Source organism: Triticum aestivum, chromosome 3D, assembly GCF_018294505.1.
Source record: "Triticum aestivum cultivar Chinese Spring chromosome 3D, IWGSC CS RefSeq v2.1, whole genome shotgun sequence".
In the NCBI taxonomy this organism is placed as follows: Eukaryota; Viridiplantae; Streptophyta; class Magnoliopsida; order Poales; family Poaceae; genus Triticum; species Triticum aestivum.
In genome coordinates, this window is record NC_057802.1 from 339,891,845 (window position 1) to 339,911,525 (window position 19,681).

Genomic DNA, 19,681 nt, shown 5'->3' on the forward strand with positions numbered 1-19,681 from the left:
CCTCCGCGTGGCGCAGCGCCGCCTCGACGGTGGGCCACGGCGGGGGTCGTGGCGTGCTTGCGCGGACGGCCGCGACCGTGCTTGGGCGCCGGAGAACCGGGGCCCTCGCGAGGGGCCTTCCCCTTCTCGGCGGCAGAGAACTTCCTTCGTGGCGCCATCGGTGGCATTGCAAGCAATGGAACAAAGAAGAAGCAAGCAAGCGAGGAAGAGATGGGCGACGGGGGCTCCGCCCCCTCCCCATTTATAGCGGAAGAAGGCCAACCGCCGTCTCCCACGATCGCAGGTAATGATGGTTTTCCTTGCATGTCGCAGGGATTTGTCAAGTCGTGTAGTTGCCGAGGCAGCGTGGGGAAGCAGAGACGCCCACGTCCAATCAACCGACACGCATCAACCGAGGCCACACGCTTTTGGGGCCCGCGGTGCTCCGGACTTGACCCTTGGCTGCGCCGCGAACCCAAGCCCGAGCGCACCTTGGGCCCGGGGGCTACTGTCAGCGTTCTGGGAATGGGGGTCCCCAGACTTGCCTGCCTGCGGCCCACGGCATGGCTAAGCCAGCAGGCCCTACGGCCCATCTTCATCAACAAGGCATCCAAGACCCTCGCGAGGGTCCAAGCCTCGCGAGGCGGACAACGCAAGACCTCCTCTGGAGTGGCCTAGCCAGGCAGGCTCACGAGGAGCAGAGATATCAAGGCGGGGCAAACCTCATGAGGCCCTCGAGACGTAATCCGTGACGAATGACACCAGGCGGGCGCCAGCGCGTGCAGCGTCCTTATTTCCTCTTTGGTGCTAAGGAGGCCAGCGCAGGCGAAGAGTACCGAGGCATCAGGCAAAGGTTGCTATATTGGTGCAACGAGACCAAGACCAGGAGGACGGCAAGACGGAGGTCATCGTGGAGCCCAAGACGGCGTCACCACCAGAGCTTTCCGCAGGCGAAGACCACTTTTGTCAGGATAGCTTGTACCAGCTGTCCCCCTTCAAATTCGCCCGCTGTTGTTGGCTCCCTTCCCGCTCGATATTTGGGAAGAGGACCAGGGCCTATATAAGTAGAGCTAGCCACCATAGTAGAGGCAATCTCATCTTAGCTTGATCCAACCTGATCGACAGCCTGCCCACAAGAACACCTCAACCTCAGGAGGCAGTTCTTCCCTTGTACTATTCATCATCAGCCCAAGAGGCAATCCACCACCACCACACTGGAGTAGGGTATTACACCACAACGGTGGCCCAAACCAGTATAAACCTCGTGTCTTTCTGTGTTGTGAGTTCGACAAGTTCGTCCACGAGATCTTAGCGAGCTAGGGCGTAGATCGGTAGGAGGGAAAGACTTCGCGCGCACCCCAGTGTTCGAACCTTAAGGGTTTGCCGGAACCCCACATCCTACACCTTCCATGGGGCCATTGCTCCTAAGCTGGCTCTAGCTCAGAGGATTGTTGAGCTAAAGAACAAAATTGACTATGAAAAAGCTTAGTTCAAGAAGCATATGGCCAAGCTCAGTGTGACTGATGTCCAAAACTTCAAGCAAATGATGCATGAGCTCAAGGAGGCCTTTCACAAGAAACGTGACGAAGCTAAAGGTTCACGCGAGCGCATGAAACTCCTTGCTGCCAAATGTGTTCAAGCTTACAATGAAGCTGAGAAGCGCAAGGCACTTGGGCGTCCCGGCATCGACCCCAAGATGGCTGCCAAGAAGAAGAAGAAGCCTGTAGTGGACCAAGCTGAAGCATCCAGGAGGGAAGAACCTCACATTGTCTTCCCCGCTAGTATGACAGGCGTGAAGCCAAAGGTCCCCACAGTGGCTTCAGAACTCAAGAAAACAAGGATAGCCGAAGCCAAAGCCAGAAAGCGCAAGTCCAAGAACACCACTGATGAAGCTCCACCAACCAAGAAGAGAAAAACCAAGAAGAAAGATCGGGCTGCTCCCACAGAGCCCCTTGTCGTCGAGCCAATCTCAGTTGCTCGTCCTGCGTCTGCACACCAAGAGCGTCGTTTGATTGTTCACGAGCCTGCTACCACAGAGGCTCCTGAAGCTCAAGAAGAACCAGCTGTTGACCACACCGCAGCTGAAGACATTGGTCCCCAAGACAATGTAAAAGATGATGAAGTCCTTCCTCAGATCGAGCACAACATGGTATCATCGCCTGTTCTCACGAACAGCGAAATCATTAGCATTGGTCGTCCTTTGACGCCAATTGCTCAGGATGATTCATGGGCTGATCACCCTCAAGACTCCCCCGGTCAAGAAGAATCACCTCGTACTCCCCCAACTCAAGTCACCACTCCGGTGCTTGATGATGAAGACTTTGTGGCCCAGACAACTCCATCTCCACAAGCGTCGCCAGTGTTTCGCAGGCTTTGTAAAGGACCAAGGCCACAAGTCACTCTTTCGAGTGTTCCAGAAGGAGAAGAGCACCACTCAGTATCTCGCCAAGTATTTCCTGAAGCCTCTCCAACTGCGAACATCTCCGAGTCTGAAGCCAAAGCTGCTGAAGACATTCCGGCTGCATTAGCCGATGAACAAGAAGAACTCCGTCTAGAAGAAGAACGTGTTGCTACACCCCCGTCCAACCAAGAAGTTGTTCTCGAGGAGAACGTGTCCGCCCCTCCAGCTACTCAAGTGGAGGTTGATAACATTGAGGCGGGCACAAACGTCAATACTGAAGCCAATGACGTTGTCATGGCTGAAGCAAATGTGGCACCTGAAGTTAATGTGGTGCTAGAAGTAAATGCACCTGAAGCCCACCTGAAGCCAATGCTGCACCTGAAGCCAATGCTGCACCTGAAGCAAATCAGCAGCCTGAAGTTAATGCCAATGCCACTGCTCCTGTACCACCTCCAAGGCCACACACCATTGAGCAAGCATTTGATCGTGGTCAGCTGGTTACTGTCAGATGGCCCATACTGGTTCCTCCACCTGCTGCCGGTCCACAATTTGACTATCATGTAGAGCACATGCCTTAGGTCCAGAAGCCTAAGCCAAGGTTGCCAAGGTTTCCAGGTACTGCAACCTCCTCAGGATCTTTCAATACAAATGGCTTCATTGCACACAACACTTTCTTTGATAGTGCCAAGAACCCCTACTCCAAGCCAAGAATTTCATCTGATCGATTCTGGAGCTATCAGCAGCGCAGTTACTATTCATGTGTACTTTATGATCAAGGGAGCATCTTTCCACATATGCGTCTAGACTGTGAAGCTATTGCTGGACTGCCCTGCTTAGAAGAAGCCCTTGACTGTTTCCGGGATGCTGGTCTGCTAAAATTTGTGACTGACAAAGAGCACTGGAACGAAGAGCTACTGCTACAATTCTATGCCACCCTCCACATTCGCGGCTACAACAGGGATCCAAAGACATGGATCCTTGAGTGGATGACAGGAAATGTACATCACGAAGCCAAAGCTCTTGACATTATTGAGCTCACTGGTCTGCCCACTCCAGGTGAACTATATGAACCTGGTTGTCAGCTTCACCGCAATGCTTTGGAGAGCATCTTCCAGAAGCCTGAGCCCAACATGAGCCAAATGCTGAGCATGATGAAGCCACTGCCACGCGATGCTGAATATCCACGGGAATTCTTTGTTGAAGACCTAGAGTATCTGCCCCGCACTATTTATCATATCATCAGGCGAACTCTATGGCCTGTCAAGGGACATTCCTCTACAGCGAAGCTTGAAGGAGCAATGAAGACATTGGTCTTCTATATCTTCAATGGCATCAGCTTCAATGCTCAAGACTTCTTTATCAGGCAATTGGCTGCATCTGGCTCTGATCTTTTTGGATTGAAATTCTATGCTCCATGGGTTATGCGCCTTATCAAGCTTCACTCTGCGGTCAACTATCAGCCGTCTGCGCGCAACCATCTAATATTCTTGCCAGAGGTTGATATGTCTGTCGAAGCCATATACCCAGAGCCTGCCAAGGAGCCCATTTATCTTCACAATGCTGATCATCAAAGCTTCACTCAACCCATTGAAGGAGTTCTGGCTGCCACTCGTGTTTATCCTTTGGCTGGCAATACACGTGCACCTCATCGTGCCCATACTGAAGCCACTGAAAGCACAATAGCTCAAAGGCCTCGCAAGCATTCTCGTGTTCTTAATGACCGAGAGCTTCTCGTTGCCTTGCATCAAAAGCAAGATAAGCATCACTACTGGCTGAAGCATCAGATGCAAAGCCTCTTGGTGGACGTCAATCGCATTCGCAACCTTGCCACCAAGAATGCATTTGTCACTCACGAAACCTGTCGGAGGTCATGGAAGAGTCTGACATTGCTCAGTGCTGAAGCTGATCTTCAAGACGATGGCTTCACAGAGAGATTCAAGTTTGATTCCACTCCTCCCAGGAACGTTGTCTTGCTTCGGACTCCCTCTCTTGAAGACTCTGACTATTCATCCTCAGCTGCAACTGTTAATGCCAGAGTCATTGATGACGAAGATGATGCTACTTCACCACCTCCAACTTCGGCGCATATCGACACTGCACCAAGTTCTTCTGCACCACCGAACCTCAACGACGACCCTGCTGCTTCACCTACTCCTCATGGGAACGAGTAGAGGCTCTATGTTTTCAAACCTTTTGGTCCGTACTGACAAAAGGGGAGAAGCATATGAGTTGATAGCCTTCAAGCGGGTCCATATGGGTGGTTGCTTTATATTTTGCCAAGTGCTTACAACTCTCGCTTTTGATACATTTGGTTCTTTGAGTTGTAACACTTAAACTTGATGGTCGTCTGCTACTTTCTCTGCTATTCTATGATGCGATGATAAATTCCGCATGTGCGATGATAAATCCCGCACGAAGTCATATTGCAGACGTCCATTTTTCATTATGCATGTCATTATCTTCGTTATATCTAATCATGCATGATGAATTGCCTTCATAAGTTGAAGAGGATCTCCACAAGTACAACCTGCCATGTGCATTTGCATTCCAAAAGCAGAATACTTATATGCACATCTTCAGGGGGGAGCCTTTTGCCACTTATGAAGACAATATCTTAATCCTTTACAATTTCACATACTTTTATCCCCGTTGAAAACTTCAACCAGTTTGTCATCAATCACCAAAAAGGGGGAGATTGTAAGTGCATCTAGTGCCACCCCTAGTTGGTTTTGGAGTATTGACGACAAACCTGGTTGAGGGACTAACATGTTTGTGAGAATTGCAGGATAACACAGGTAGTAGTCCCTCATAGATTTGGTTTACCTACCGGAGATGACCCCTAAAAATGTGTGAAGACATTGAAGACAATGGTGGTCTGTGAAGATATTCACATTGAAGACTATGACATGAGAAGACATCGCATGAAGACTATGGAGCGCGAAGACTTATTTGTTTCACTGTTTCCTTTTCTTCTTTGTTGAGTCATAGGAACCACCGTACTGTTAAGTGGGGTCCAAGTGAACAAAGTCAGAGTGACTGAAGTGATGCTCAACCAAATCCTATGTCTTCAAGCGAAGACAATGAGAGCAAATCTTATCCAGAGTTGGATGAGTCAGCTTAACTTGTAGCCCAAGTCAAGCTGCCGCGTGTGTTTGAAATCTGACCGTTGGAACACGTGTCAGTTCCTTAGTGACCCAGGGTCATTTCGGACAAATCAGGTCGGTTGCCTAGTGGCTATAAATAGCCCACCCCCTACACCATAAATTGGTGGCTGCTCAGAGTTAGTGCACGGCTTTTGTCGTTTGAGACCAGCCCACCTCCGAAGCTTTTGAGAGAGAGAGATCCTTGCGAGGACAAAGCCCAAACACCTAGAGCCAAAGAGTGTTAGGCATCAGTGAAGTCTTTCTGTCCGCGTGACCTGAAGACTTGTTACACTTGAGGACTGTGAATCCTCCAGCCGGTTAGGCATCGCGTTCTGAGCATCCAAGAGTCATTGTGGATCGCCGGTGAACGAAGTTTGTGAAGGTTTGGAAGTCTACCTTGAAGACTTACCAGAGTGATTGGGTGAGGACTGTGTGTCCTTAGCTCAAGGGGAATAAGGTGAAGACGTGGTCTTCTGAGTTGAATCTCAGCCTCCCTAACTAGACGTACAGTTGTCACAGCAACTGGAACTGGTCCAACAAATCCTTGTCCTCTCCAAGAGACCGGTTCTATCTTCTCCCTCTCTTTACTTATAGTTTGTCTTCGTGAAGTCATTGCCTGTTTGCACTATCTATTTGACTTCACTGTGTACCTACTTGTTCTGATTGGCTTCATACTATCTTCCATCCTGATCATTACTACCTAGCTGCTATTAGTCTTCGTGCTTTCACTTCATTGAATACTTTACTATGGCTTGCCTAGTGTAGTCTACCTTCCGCTGCATGTCAATAGGTTCATTTCTATTGTTTGTCTTCGAAACTCCCATGTTTTGAAGACTTTCATAAAAATCGCCTATTCACCCCCCCTCTAGTCGATAACTAGCACTTTCATCTCCCCCTGAGGGGGAAGGAAGAAGAGGGCAGCCTCCACTAGTCTGGAGGCAGGAGCGTCCAAGAGGGGGAAGGGTTCCCTCGCTTATAACCCCGCGTGGGATGTTGACAGCAACCCAGAGCCGCGCCCTCGAAACAAGCCCCTGGCCGCATCATAAGTGCTAAAAACACTGATGCGCCCATATGTCCGGCCTCTCTACTTCACAGTTTTAATATGTTGAATTATGCAATTGCAGTCCGGCTCGCGACAACTCCCTGCGATCCTCATCGGGGGATTCGCTGGATTCGAAGGCGATGGCCAGCGAGTCACCACCGACGGCTCACTCTCCCCAGGCCAAGGGCGACGCCGAGGTGCTGTCCCGAAGGACCTTCCCCGGTCAGGGAGAGGTTCAGGAGGTCGTCAAGGTGGCGCCAGAGGATGACTCCTCGGCCGCCGGACACACGGGGGAGAAAGCCCCCATGGAGATTGGCGATGGGGGCCATATCCAATTCGGCCCCCATCCGAATACATTTCCGGAGTCCTATACGGCTCCGGAATTCGGCGAGCGGCCTCCTTCGGGAGGAGGAGGTGTGCCTATTCCGCCGGTGACCTCTGTCCAACCAGAGGCACCGGATAATCTGTTGGAAGCACTACGAGGCGCTTCCATTGTGGAGGAACACCGTGTCCTTATGGGTACGGTGGTTGAGAGGGTTCAGTCCGTCAAGAGCGGACTGATCGAAGCCTGCACCAGTCTGTTGATAGGCTTTGAGGTAAGCGTCACAAAAGAAAAAGTCATGGTATAGACAGTAGCCCCTGAGACACTTTCCGGTGTTCGGAAAGAAAAGACGGACAGAGGATCAAATAATTTTCGCAGGGAACTAACTAAATATGTCTTGTGTGAATGTGCAGGCATCGTTGCTGGCTGCAACCTCTCATGTTGCTGAGGTCTCCAGACTAAAGCAGAGTCTGGAGCAGGCTGAAGAAGAGCTCGGCCTTGTGAAAAGGCAGCTGGAGGACAAACAAGGTATGTGGTGACTTGCTGTATATTCGGAAAGAATAAATGATGTGTGCTGACCATAGTGCTATGATATTTGTAGGAGCAGCTACTGAGGTTGAAACCCTCAAGAAAGCGCTGGCCGAGGGTGAGGAGAGGGCGGTGAAGGAACAAGCCGCCCGCAAAAAGCATGAGGCCAGGGTTGGGGAGGTCCAACAGGAGCTCCAGGACGCCTTGAAGAAATACGAGTCCTTGGAGCGCCAGCATGCGGACCAAGAGTCCGAACTCGCGAAGGCCCGCCAAAGCGCACAAGAGGCCCGGGCCGAAGCCCAAGGTGCCCTCCAGGAAATCCAAGAGGCCAAGAAGATCGCGGCGGGTAAGGCTTTTATTATGCAAAGAAAGTATGTGGAGAAGAGGTATCTCTTACTGACCCGGATTTGGAGTTCTCCAGGGGCGTTTGCGGATCTGCCGCGCAGCGTTTCTGACGTTGCCAAATTCTTTCGAGACGAAGAGGGGAGCTCAATGGAGAAGCTGTTTTGGTTGCAATACCTTGCGCCAGAACATCCGGTGCCCTTTAGCGATCAGCTAAAACAGCTGGTCGAGCTGCATAGGGTGGCCGAACTGGCCATGAAGGACTTAATAATCCGGCTGTGGCCTGCCGAAGCCATACCCAGCAGCTACTTTGGTCTCGTGAAGTGGCTAGTCAATGCCTGCCCTCGGCTTGACGGCATCAAGCGGTCGGTCTGTATTGAAGGTGCGCGGATGGCCTTCGCCCGTGTCAAGATGCAGTGGGCGAAGATGAACGCCGTCACGGTCGCAACCGAGGGACTGCCCGCGGGCAAGGAGCACCGCACGCTGGAGCGATATTTTAACGATGTCCTGGAGGGATCCTGCATTGTGGCGGAGCAATGTGCGAAGGATGTAATCTTTGAATGAATATATTCATATTGTCTCGCCCTGTATTATGAAACAAGTTCGGCTATGTAATATAATGCCTGTTTAATATTTTACCTCCTGTGCGGCCATGTTTATGAAATTTTGAGAGTTGGCCAGTCGTCGGCTCCAGCCCCCATGTAGGTAGTACGGGGGTGTTCGGGATGTAATCTAAACACTCTTGATCCAATTGTTTGGTCCTTGAAGGAGGTGTTTAGCGCAATGAACCAGGCAATCGGACTATGTGGCTTTAACACCCTCACTTAGCCATAGGAGTTTGACAATGAAAATTTAGGCGCAGCCCCTAGTATCCGAACTAGGGTACTGTAAACACCTGATCGGGTAAAAGCTGATTCATCGCATAATGCGGAAAAAATCGCTAAAGATTTGAAACCTCTAAAGAGCTGACCGGCTCTCGCCGTATCATGACAGTCAGTTTTCGGCTTTCTCTACTGAGGTGCTCATCCGGATAAACCAGGACACAATCGCAGTAGTTCTCCCTTTACTACCCTAGCCGATATAGCGGAATGTAAGGTAGTAAGCACAGGAGCCGGGCAACCCAACTATTGACCAAAGACATGATCCGGAGCCAATGCATATAATGCTAAATTCGGGGTGCCGAACTGTACTGTAAAGAGTGTTCGGACTTTGTTGCCGTATTATGGGTCGCAATGAAGCCCCTGGCAGATTTAAGCGTACCAAAGTGTACGGGTGCAACTTGAGAAGATTATCAAGAAAGGAAAAAGGAGGTAGTAAGCTAATGCCGCAGAAGTTGGGCCGCCAACTGTTTCCATTATAGTTTGATTAATACATCAAAGCGTATTTGTACAAGTGGTGCGATAAGCAACCGGGCTATATAACATGCCACGACCAAGGGAGAGCTGCGTGCGGGTCCTAAAGACATGTAGGGTGATTGTTAAAGAGACCACCTAGAGGTTCCCTTGTATGCCAGTGCTTCTTGCCATCTTGATGTGTCCATCCTATTGAGAGGACCGATGATCAGGTCGTCCGAAGAAGCCTGCAGAAAAGAAACCTGAAAAGGATAAAAAAAAGAAAAAATTGAAAGTATGTGTGTCCAGGAGCGGTCGAGCCGTATTATGGATCACAAGCTAGTTATTCCTCCGTCTATGCCCATGGTATTTTGAGTGCGTAGTTATGTACGCGCGGTACGAATGCCGCCACTTGTCTGGGATTGGGACGGAGCCAAATTGCTATTCGAGCTCCTGACGAGCTGGGCTGTCCTGCAGCAGAGTAGTCCGGACTCGTTTGACAGTGTCCGGGAGTTCGGCCGACGAATTAAGGTTCTGCTTGAGAAGGCCGCTCGGTACTTCTGCTGCTAACGCAACGGTGTGCTCCTTTGTACGGAGGGAGCGTTGTATGTTTCCATTGACTGTTATGACGCCGCGTGGTCTGGGCATCTTGAGCTTGAGATAAGCGTAGTGTGGCACCGTGTTGAATCGAGCAAACGCGGTTCGTCCCAGCAGTGCGTGATAGCCACTGCGAAAGGGGACGATATCGAGATTAACTCTTCGCTTCGGAAGTTTTTCGGAGATCCGAAGACAACCTGTAGGGTGATTGAGCCCGTACAGCGGGCCTCTACACCTGGTATTACTCCTTTAAAGGTAGTCTTTGTGGGCTTAATTCTTGAGGGATTAATGCCCATTTTGCACGCTGTATCCTGATAGAGCAGGTTCAGGCTGCTACCACCGTCCATGAGGACTCGCGTGAGGTGGAATCCATCAATGATTGGGTCGAGGACTAGTGCGGCTGAACCACCATGACGGATACTGGTCGGATGGTCCCTGCGATCAAAAGTGATCGGACAGGAAGACCATGGGTTGAACTTTGGGGCGACTGGCTCCATCGCATAGACATCCCTGAGCGCGTGCTTGCGTTCCCTCTTGGGGATATGGGTAGCGTATATCATGTTCACCGTTTTAACTTGGGGAGGGAACTTCTTCTGTCCTCCTGTGTTCGATGGCCGGGGCTCCTCGTCATCGTCCTCGCTTTGCGATCCGTTCTCCTTGTTTTCGGCATTTAACTTGCCGGCCTGTTTGAAAACCCAACAGTCTCTGTTGGTATGATTGGCTGGTTTATCAGGAGTGTCGTGGATTTGGCATGGACGATTGAGTATGCAGTCCAGGCTGGATGGGCCCGAGTTGTTCCTATTGTATGGCTTCTTCCGCTGACCGGACTTGGAGCCACTGAATCCGGCGTTGACCACCGTGTCATCGGTATTGTTCCCATTGTTTCGACGCTTATGTCTGTTGCGTCGGGGCTTGCCATTGCTGTCCTTAGCTTCGGAGGTGCCAGGTTCGCTTGCATTATTATTGCCACAGGCTAGCCAACTATCTTCACCCGCACAGAAGCGGGTCATAAGTGCCATAAGGGCTGCCATGGACTTCGGCTTTTCCTGCCCGAGATGTCGGGCGAGCCATTCGTCGCGGATGCTATGCTTAAAGGCTGCTAGGGCTTCGGCATCCGGACAGTCGACGATCTAGTTCTTTTTAGTTAAGAACCTAGTCCAGAATTTCCTGGCTGGATCTCCGGGCTGTTGGACTATATGACTTAAGTCATCTGCATCCGGAGGTCGGACATATGTTCCTTGGATGTTGTCGAGGAAGGCTTCTTCCAAGTCTTCCCAGCTGCCAATGGAGTTTTCGGGCAGACTGTTCAACCAGTACCGAGCTGGTCCTTTGAATTTTAGTGGGAGGTATTTGATGGCGTGGAGATCATCGCCGTGGGCCATATGAATATGGAGAAGAAAATCCTCGATCCATACCGCGGGGTCTGTTGTCCCATCATATGATTCGATGTTTACGGGTTTGAACCCTTCTGGGAATTCGTGATCCATCACCTCGTCAGTGAAGCAAAGGGGGTGTGCGGCGCCTCTGTATCGGGCCACGTCGCGACGTAGCTCGGATGGAGTCCGTCTGCGGTTCTCGGCCCGGGCGTGAGTATGATTGTTGCGTCCGGCTAGATAGCCGTTGTCGCGTGTCGGGGCGCGTCCCCGTGATCCATAGATCGATCTGTTCTGACCTGCTCTACTGTCCAAGCCCTGCCGCAGGTCGTAGGTATGTCCCCGAGCTGTTTTATCTCTGCCTTTACGGTGAGGTGGGGCGGGCTGGTGTTCGGCTTGAGTTGCCGCTTTGTCCCGACCACGTGGTGGTCGGTCAGCCGCATTGCGCGATGATGGTACGGGCTCCAGCGCCTCATCATCGAACTGAGGTAGCAATTTACGCTTCGGGTAACTTTTGGCTGGGCGCTTGAGGCCGTATTCCTCGGCTGCCAGGACATCAGTCCATCTATCGTTGAGCAGATCTTGATCAGCTTGAAGCTGCTGCTGCTTCTTTTTCAGGCTCCTTGCAGTGGCTATTAGACGGCGCTTAAAGCACTCCTGCTCGAGAGGTTCCTCAGGCACGATAAAATCTTCGTTGCCGAGGCTCACCTCCTCCTCGGAGAGCGGAAGATAGTTACTGTCCTCTGAGTCTTCGTGTATGGCCTGTTCATCAGGGCTAACTTGCTCGTTTTCCCGTTCGTCTTGTTCGGAAGTTGCCTCAACGGGGTCTTCATTGTCTTCGGCACCGTCTGGAGTGTTATCTTCTCCTGTGCCGGTGTTGCTGTCTTTGTTGCGGCGTGATTTAGAGCGGCGCCACTGACGCCGGCGCTTTGGTTGTATCTCAGGAGGTTTATCCTCAACTGGATCTTCCTTGTCATCGCCGCTATTCTCTTTTGGTGCATCCACCATGTATACGTCATACGAGGAAGTGGCCGTCCAACGTCCGGTAAACGGTGGATTTTGGGCCTCTTCTTCTCCGACATCGTCGTCCATACCGTCGATGTCTTCGGAGCCGTAATCGAGCGTGTCGGTTAAGTCCTCGACAGTGGCTATGAAGTGGGCGGTGGGTGGGAAACGAAATTCTCCGTCATCAGCCTCCAGTTTGAACCGGATATAATTCGGCTGTGAGTCCCCTACTAAGGAGAGTGTTTTTAATGAGTTTAGCACGTGGCCTAAAGGTGAGTGCCGGAAGACGTCCGCGGAGCTGAATTCGACGATCGACGCCCGATCAAGCTCGTCATGCGCGGACGCACATGCTTCAGAACCTGTAACCGGAAACGTGCCCGAGATTCCGGTTACATAGATCCCACTTGAGGTTGGGTTTGTGTGCGGCTCCAGCGCCGCTAAGTCTGCGGCCTCCGTGGCGGGGTTGATCCTACCGTCCTTGGATGGCGTGATCTGCTCCGGATCTAGGGCCAAAGCAGTTGCAGGCGCTATCTCCTGTATATGGTCCGATGACAGATTTAAGTCGTGTTCATCATGGTGACAGGGAGCGGCTACCGTGGTCTCGAATCCGTCGAAGATCAAGTCTCCGCGGATATCCGCGACGTAGTTCAAGCTTCCAAATCCGACCTGATGGCCAGGGGCGTAGTTTTCGATCTGCTCCAGATGGCCAAGCGAGTTGGCCCGCAGTGCGAAGCCGCCGAATACAAAGATCTGTCCGGGGAGAAAGATTTCCCCTTGGTCAGCATCGTTGTAGATGATCGAAGGGGCCATCAAGCCTTTTGACGACGGCACAGTGGAACTCTCAATGAAAGCACCAATGTCGGTGTCAAAACCGGCGGATCTCGGGTAGGGGGTCCCGAACTGTGCGTCTAAGGTCGATGGTAACAGGAGACAGGGGACACGATGTTTACCCAGGTTCAGGCCCTCTCTATGGAGGTAATACCCTACTTCCTACTTGATTGATCTTGATGAATATGAGTATTACAAGAGTTGATCTACCACGAGATCGTAATGGCTAAAACCCTAGAAGTCTAGCCTGTATGACTATGATTATGATGATCCTTCTACGGACTAAGCCCTCCGGTTTATTTAGACACCGGAGGGGACTAGGGTTGTACAAAGTCGGTTACAGAGAAAGGAATCTTCATATTTGGACGTCAAGCTTGCCTTCCACGCCAAGGAGAGTCCCGTCCGGATACGGGAGAGAGTCTTTGGTCTTCATATCTTCACAGCCCATCAGTCCGGCCCACGTCTAGCAGGTCGGACGCCCGAGGACCCCTTAGTCCAGGACTCCCTCACCCATCCGTTAGATTAGCATTAATGATCGTTTAGTTTTATTGCTATTGCTTTCTTCATGACTTATACATGTTCCTCTGACTATGAGATTATGCAACTCCCGAATACCGGAGGAACACCTTGTGTGCTATCAAACATCACAACGTAACTGGGTGATTATAAAGATGCTCTACAGGTGTCTCCGATGGTGTTTGTTGAGTTGGCATAAATCGATATTAGGATTTGTCACTCCGTGTATCGGACATGTATCTCTGGGCCCTCTCGGTAATGCACATCATTATAAGCCTTGCAAGCAATGTGACTAATGAGTTAGTTGCGGGATGATGCATTACGGAACGAGTAAAGAGACTTGCCGATAACGAGATTGAACTAGGTATGATGATACCGACAATCGAATCTCGGGCAAGTAACATACCGATGACAAAGGGAACAACATATGTTGTTATGCGTTTTGACCGATAAAGATCTTTGTAGAATATGTAGGAGCCAATATGAGCATCCAGGTTCCGCTATTGGTTATTGACCCGAGATGTGTCTCGGTCATGTCTACATAGTTCTCGGACCGTAGGGTCCGCACGCTTAACGTTCGATGATGATTTGTATTATGAGTTATGTGATTTGATGACCGAAGTTTGTTCGGAGTCCCAGATGAGATCACGGACATGACGAGGAGTCTCGAAATGGTCGAGAGGTAAAGATTCATATATTGGAAGGTTACATTCGGACACCGGAATGGTTCGGGTTGTTTCGGAGTGCCGGGGGTTACCGGAACCCCCGGGAGGTTAATGGGCCACCATGGGCCTTAGTGGAGAAGAGAGAGGGCCGGCCAGGAGGTGGCGCGCCCCCCCCTTGCCAATCTGAATTGGACAAGGGGTGGGGGCGTCGCCCCCCTTTCCCTCTCCTACTCCTCTCTTTCCCCCTTTGCTACTCCGGAAAAGGAAAAATGAGAGGGGAATCCTACTAGGACTCGGACTAGGGAGTCCTAGTAGGAATCCCCACACTTGGCGCGCCCCTAGGGGGCCGGCCTCCTCTTCTCCCCCCTTTATATACGGAGGCGGGGGGCACCCCAAAGACGCACCAAGTTTTCTCTTAGCCGCGTGCGGTGCCCTCCTCCACAGTTACACACCTCGGTCATATCGTCGTAGTGCTTAGGCGAAGCCCTGCGCCGGTAACATCATCATCACCGTCGCCACGCCGTCGTGCCTACGGAACTCTCCCTCGTCCTCAACTGGATCAAGAGCTCGAGGGACGTCACCGTGCTGAACGTGTGCTGGACACGGAGGTGCCGTACGTTCGGTACTTGGATCGGTTGGATCGCGAAGATGTTCGACTACATCAACCGCGTTACTAAACGCTTCCGCTTTTGGTCTACAAGGGTACGTGGACACACTCTCCCCACTCGTTGCTATGCTTCTCCTAGATAGATCTTGCGTGATCTAGGAATTTTTTTAGAATACTACGTTACCCAACAAATGATGCACCTGAATCCGAATGTAATCACCATGTGAATTATCTGACAATCCACTTCCAGAACCTTGCCCGCCTTCTCTTTATCGGCTTCTTGACAATGTCTTCGTAGCCATATGGGAGCTTGTGGATTTGCAACCAAAATTTCATATACATGAATTGCGCATCTTCCGCATGACTCGGACAATCATACGGAAGGAGCAACATTTCCCAAAAGCGAAAGTTCCATGGACCATGATGCATGATCCGTTCCCAGTCACCCAAACAAGAAGCCCTCATCACGAAGAGGTTGGCGCCGACCAATAGGAATCGCACCTCCTATGCGGGGTTCCAGATAGCCCTCATCTCGCGAAAAAACGCCCCCCGACCGACATATTTCTCCATGTGCACGTGCGCCAGGGCAAGCCAACAGACTCGCTCGTTGATCTCCGGGTCCTCCTTGTCGATCACCAGATCGCCGAACCCCTCTTCAGCAAGATCCTATTTTGTGAAAAAAATCATCTATGTCATCCGGGCCGCAAGCCCCCGCACCACCACTTGTAGCCGACTGCGCAGCCGAGGGGGATGCCATAGCGCTAGCAAGAGGATCTTGTCGTCGAGTTTCAGGGGAATCGATTAAGGACTCGCCGGCAAGGAGTCACCGAGAGGACTTTCAAATCCTAGCCACCGCTTATTGGAGCCTCAGTTAACTGTGAGGCCTTTAAAATTCGGGTGGACAGTGAGTTAGAAAACTAGGCACGCCCAACCGATCCCTCTCCAAAGGCTTCCAACTCGAAGTGAGCAGATTCCAGAATGTTGTTCTGTGGGCCCGCCGACCATGAAGGCTCGAACGTGTGGTGCGCCGTGCGTCGCTTCCTCTGTGGTGGAACGCGAAGCGGAAAATTCACACCACAGCCCACGCCGAATAACGAGACGAACCCTTCTTCCACCCCTCTCTCTCTCCACTCGTCCAACTGGACAAGAGCCACGAAACCTGCGTCGGTCGGTTCATGGCGTGCAGCTTCTCCCCTTCCTCCGCCACGCGGCTCCAGGCGGTGGACGCGGCGGCCGTGAAGAACGCAAGGGTTCCCCTCAAGGCGTCCGTCTCGCCCGCGCCGAGATCGCTGGGCGGCTGCAGGGCTGCCCGCCAGGAATTCGAGGGCGCGACACAGGATCCAAGCGTCTCAGGTACTGCCTGTCAGCTCCCTAACTAACCCTCCCATCAAGGTTTCGTCGCTGACTCGATTTCTGTACCATCGTTGCTGTTACCCGTGTAACCGTGTGAGGAAATCAGAGTCGCGCAACGATACGGTCACTCTGCCCGACGATGGCAGGAAGCTGGGTAGGATTGAAATGAAGAGAGTACATATCTCTTTGAACTATATGTTCATGTTCAAATGTTGCACGCCCTGTGACTTAAGAAACCCAGTAGTTTGTAATGATATCTAATTGAAACAGGTGGGCACAATGCTCTGATTCTGTCGATTTATGCTCGATTGCAGAGGCTTTAAATTCATCTTAGCAATCCGTGGCAAAATTCAGAAGTAATCACCACCTTCCCCATGTATAGCAGTATAGGCATAGCTAGGATCCTTGTTCTGAACTTCCCACGGTACCAGTTGTTGTTATCAGCAGTTTACTGACGCTGCCATCTCGTCTTCTGAAGTTTCTTCGGCACGCACCCAGTTGGATCTCCTGGAGCAACTGACGTCGTCCTCCACACCTAATGGCACCGGTACCTTCCATACTACAAAATCACCATACTTCCTTCACGTTCCTGACCCCCTCTCTCATTGATAACTAACAGCATTACATCCCCTTATGCTCAGAGAATGACACCGCTACGGAAACCCGTGTGCTCACTACCATCCGTGAGCAGCTGGTAGAGCTGTACGGTGACAGGGGAGGCGAATTCACATTCACCCTCCCGTTGGGCAAGAGGCTCAGGGAAGGCCTCAAGACCCTCAACACCCTCACCGTCTCACAGAGAAGGAACATCAAGAGGCAAGCCATGCTCACCAAGGTTAGCGGGAGGAACGACTCGGTCTTCTTCGCGACTGTCGGTGCATTCGTCCTCGTGCCGCCTATCGCCATTTTAGCCATAGCTGTCTTAACTGGTTATGTCCAGCTCTTGCCATGAATCAAGAGGTTTTTAGTGGTCATCTTCAGACCTTTTCATACACATGAAGGCACTTTGGCTCCGCCAGAGAATTGTATGTCTGTATATATAGTTAGAATTTGTATATGGAGCATGTAGGTTTTTATCCATTAAGCAGCAGATATGGCATAAGTATGTTTTATCCATTAGGCACAAGGAACATCAATACAATATTAAACTCAACAAGGAGGGTCAAAAATAAGATTAGCACCGTACGCTTTGATATTGACAATCTGAAGAAATGTTGCACAAAGAACATGAAGACTAAAGGTGCATTTCAACCACGGTTCTGAAACTTCTGATAATTTCTTCTTCCCTGATGATCAGAAATGTAATGATGCATCTGACTGCTTCCCACAAGCTGTTCAAATGGTGTCTTGAAACAAGATCTAAAATCATTTCTCAAGCTACAACACCAGAGGTCCCAATCCTCTGCAATCTCAACACAAGTATACAAGCTGTACAATCTTGTTCAAACGCACACTTCTCAAACCAAGCAAGTTACCAGAGGATTTAGTAGCATTTACCATCTCCCCTTGACCAACCTCACAACATCCATCAATCTTCACACTGACTTCTGCCTTCTCTTATTCGAAGACTTCACTCTTGCACCATGCCCAGCTCTTTCCGAAGAGTTGTAGGATAGGTCCTGTGATTATCGTTCGGTCTTAGCTGCTCGACCGGGAGGCGTCCTTGCTTGATCATGTAGCTCCACCTATCTATCAAGAGGTAGAAAAAAGCTAGGAAGGAGATCTCAACTGTAAGGAGGCCGGTCCAAAGGCTCACGCTCCTGGCGGTTCTCTCGTGGTACGTGCGGAGGCCAGAGTAGACGTTTACGATGCCAGTGGCGCAAACTGCGATGCCGAGAAGCCAGTGGAAGAAGAACCACAGGCTTCTTCCCTTGACACCTCTGTAGAGATGGAAAGGGGATTCAGGTTCAGGTATGAACTTTGTATGAAACATGAAAAGGATGCAAGGTGCTATATGAAAGTAGTTTTTCTCACCTTTCTGGTCTGAAGAAACCGATGATTGGCTGAAGCCACATGAATCCGTACAATGCCAATCCTACTCTCTGGTGACTGTTACTGAAGGAGTTCTCGAAGTTCATCAAGGACAGAGCCGCGCCGCCAGTAGCAAGAAGTACGGCTGCGATCTGCACATTCAGATTCAGTAGAGCACAAAAAATAAACATGTTGCTCCATGAAACATGAAAGAAAAAACAGAAACATCTCTCGTCAAAATACCACTCCAGGTTGTAGAGAAGATACAAACCTGAGAAATGACATGGCAATAGAAGAGCACTCTGCTGCATCTGCCGCTTTTCGACTTGCTCGACATTCTGACCAGCAGTATCCCTACAGGCATCAAGAGACCGAAAGAAGACCAGTGGAACAATGCGTGCAGCTTGAGCTGAAATGCTGTTCTAGGCGTCAACTGCGAGAGAGAGAGAGAGAGAGAGAGAGAGAGAGAGAGAGAGAGAGAGAGATTTGTTGCTGTTAGCAGTGTATTAAATAATAGGAAAACAACCAAGAAAGACCTGTTCTCCAATGAATGTAATCCAGAACCAAGTATCCCAGAGCGTGATGATCAGAACACCGCAAACCCCATGCAAGAAAACCGCTGTGATTACCTCGAGAGGATGCCCGGTCTTGTTGCGGCCTTGATTGAGATCCTCCGTGGAATTTGACGAGCCATCGGACGGCAGCGTGAGAAGCGAAAGAACCACAAAAGAAGTGCACAGAACGAGCAGTCGTCTTCTCCCGGGCACCAGCATTTGTGCTAGGCTAGCCAATTCAACCCCTCCTCCGAAGAAACAAACCGACGAGAATGGGGGCAAGATTCTATGCCAGCGACGAAGAATGACCGAAGAAGAGGAGGGAGAAAATCCCGTGAACTGAAAGGCGAAATTCTGAAGTGGAGGTTGGTCAGCAGAGCCGGGCGGACGCCTTCTAGTCCTCTCTGCACATTACAATGCAGGGGTATTTTGATGTTAGCAACGGTAGGCTCCCCTTTTGATTGGTGGCCTGCAAAATATATTATGCCGGGAGGAGATGAGAGGGGGGAAAGAGATGCTTTTGAGGCGCATTTCGGCCGAGCTTTTACATCTCTACTCGTGGTGGTGTGATGATGGTGTGGGGTTAGGGACGGTAGGGAGAGTCGAGGAGAGGCTTTTGCCGTGCGGTGGCTGGTGGTGGTGCGGCAGGAACTGCTTGCTCTCCTTGGTTGGTGCGTCTCTAGCTGAAACGCAAAAGCAGGCTCCAAATCTTTGGTGCTCCAGTGATGAGTGCCGTCCTACTGAATGCAGTACAGTTTCTCTACTAAACTCGCGGGGCCATGTTTGTTTCTTTATTTTTCTTATAAATTGATCCAAACATGGATTTGGCCTAACGTTTCAGGATATGTCTTAACAAAGATTTTACCCACCTAATAAGAAAATCCAGCAAAACAAAGCAAAAGTGGTTCCCATAAAAAAGTACATTTTGTTTTTTTATTAACTTATAATATAATGTAGCATCCAGTGCTTACAAACACATTAAACACACACCCGACCTCTTCCAGTGTCATCCTGAAGCAGCTAGAAGGACAGAGGAAGAGGAGATTTTTGGGGGCGGTAGCGGCTAGGGTTTCCGCCCCGTGCCGCCCACATGTGGATGACACTCTCTTGACCTGTGGCTTGTA

The 19,681-nt window shown here is 50.7% G+C and overlaps 2 protein-coding genes across 2 annotated transcripts; one reads left to right on the top strand and one right to left on the bottom strand.

Annotated features, from left to right (window-relative positions):
* Positions 1-15,674: 15,674 nt before the first annotated feature.
* LOC123078753 (uncharacterized) lies at positions 15,675-17,146 on the top strand. Its single transcript, XM_044501358.1, has 3 exons — positions 15,675-16,032; positions 16,511-16,579; positions 16,674-17,146. The coding sequence occupies exons 1-3, from the start codon at positions 15,855-15,857 to the stop codon at positions 16,982-16,984; spliced, it is 558 nt and encodes a 185-aa protein (XP_044357293.1). The 5' UTR covers positions 15,675-15,854; the 3' UTR covers positions 16,985-17,146.
* Positions 17,147-17,201: 55 nt separating this feature from the next.
* Positions 17,202-19,146, bottom strand: LOC123078752 (cytochrome b561 domain-containing protein At4g18260). Its single transcript, XM_044501357.1, has 4 exons — positions 18,633-19,146; positions 18,275-18,436; positions 18,007-18,155; positions 17,202-17,912 (listed from the first exon to the last, which is right to left on the bottom strand). The coding sequence occupies exons 1-4, from the start codon at positions 18,774-18,776 to the stop codon at positions 17,603-17,605; spliced, it is 765 nt and encodes a 254-aa protein (XP_044357292.1). The 5' UTR covers positions 18,777-19,146; the 3' UTR covers positions 17,202-17,602.
* Between the last annotated feature and the right edge of the window lie 535 nt (positions 19,147-19,681).

Excerpts from the sequence above, each read along its gene's own strand:
- LOC123078753 (XM_044501358.1), top strand. The coding sequence starts at position 15,855 with ATGGCGTGCAGCTTCTCCCCTTCCTCCGCCACGCGGCTCCAGGCGGTG. Across the intron at positions 16,033-16,510 it reads ACAGGATCCAAGCGTCTCAG|TTTCTTCGGCACGCACCCAG; the intron begins GTACTGCCTGTC and ends CGTCTTCTGAAG. Across the intron at positions 16,580-16,673 it reads CTCCACACCTAATGGCACCG|AGAATGACACCGCTACGGAA; the intron begins GTACCTTCCATA and ends CCTTATGCTCAG.
- LOC123078752 (XM_044501357.1), bottom strand. The coding sequence starts at position 18,776 with ATGCTGGTGCCCGGGAGAAGACGACTGCTCGTTCTGTGCACTTCTTTT. Across the intron at positions 18,156-18,274 it reads ATTGCCATGTCATTTCTCAG|ATCGCAGCCGTACTTCTTGC; the intron begins GTTTGTATCTTC and ends CTGAATGTGCAG. Across the intron at positions 17,913-18,006 it reads GGTTTCTTCAGACCAGAAAG|AGGTGTCAAGGGAAGAAGCC; the intron begins GTGAGAAAAACT and ends CCATCTCTACAG.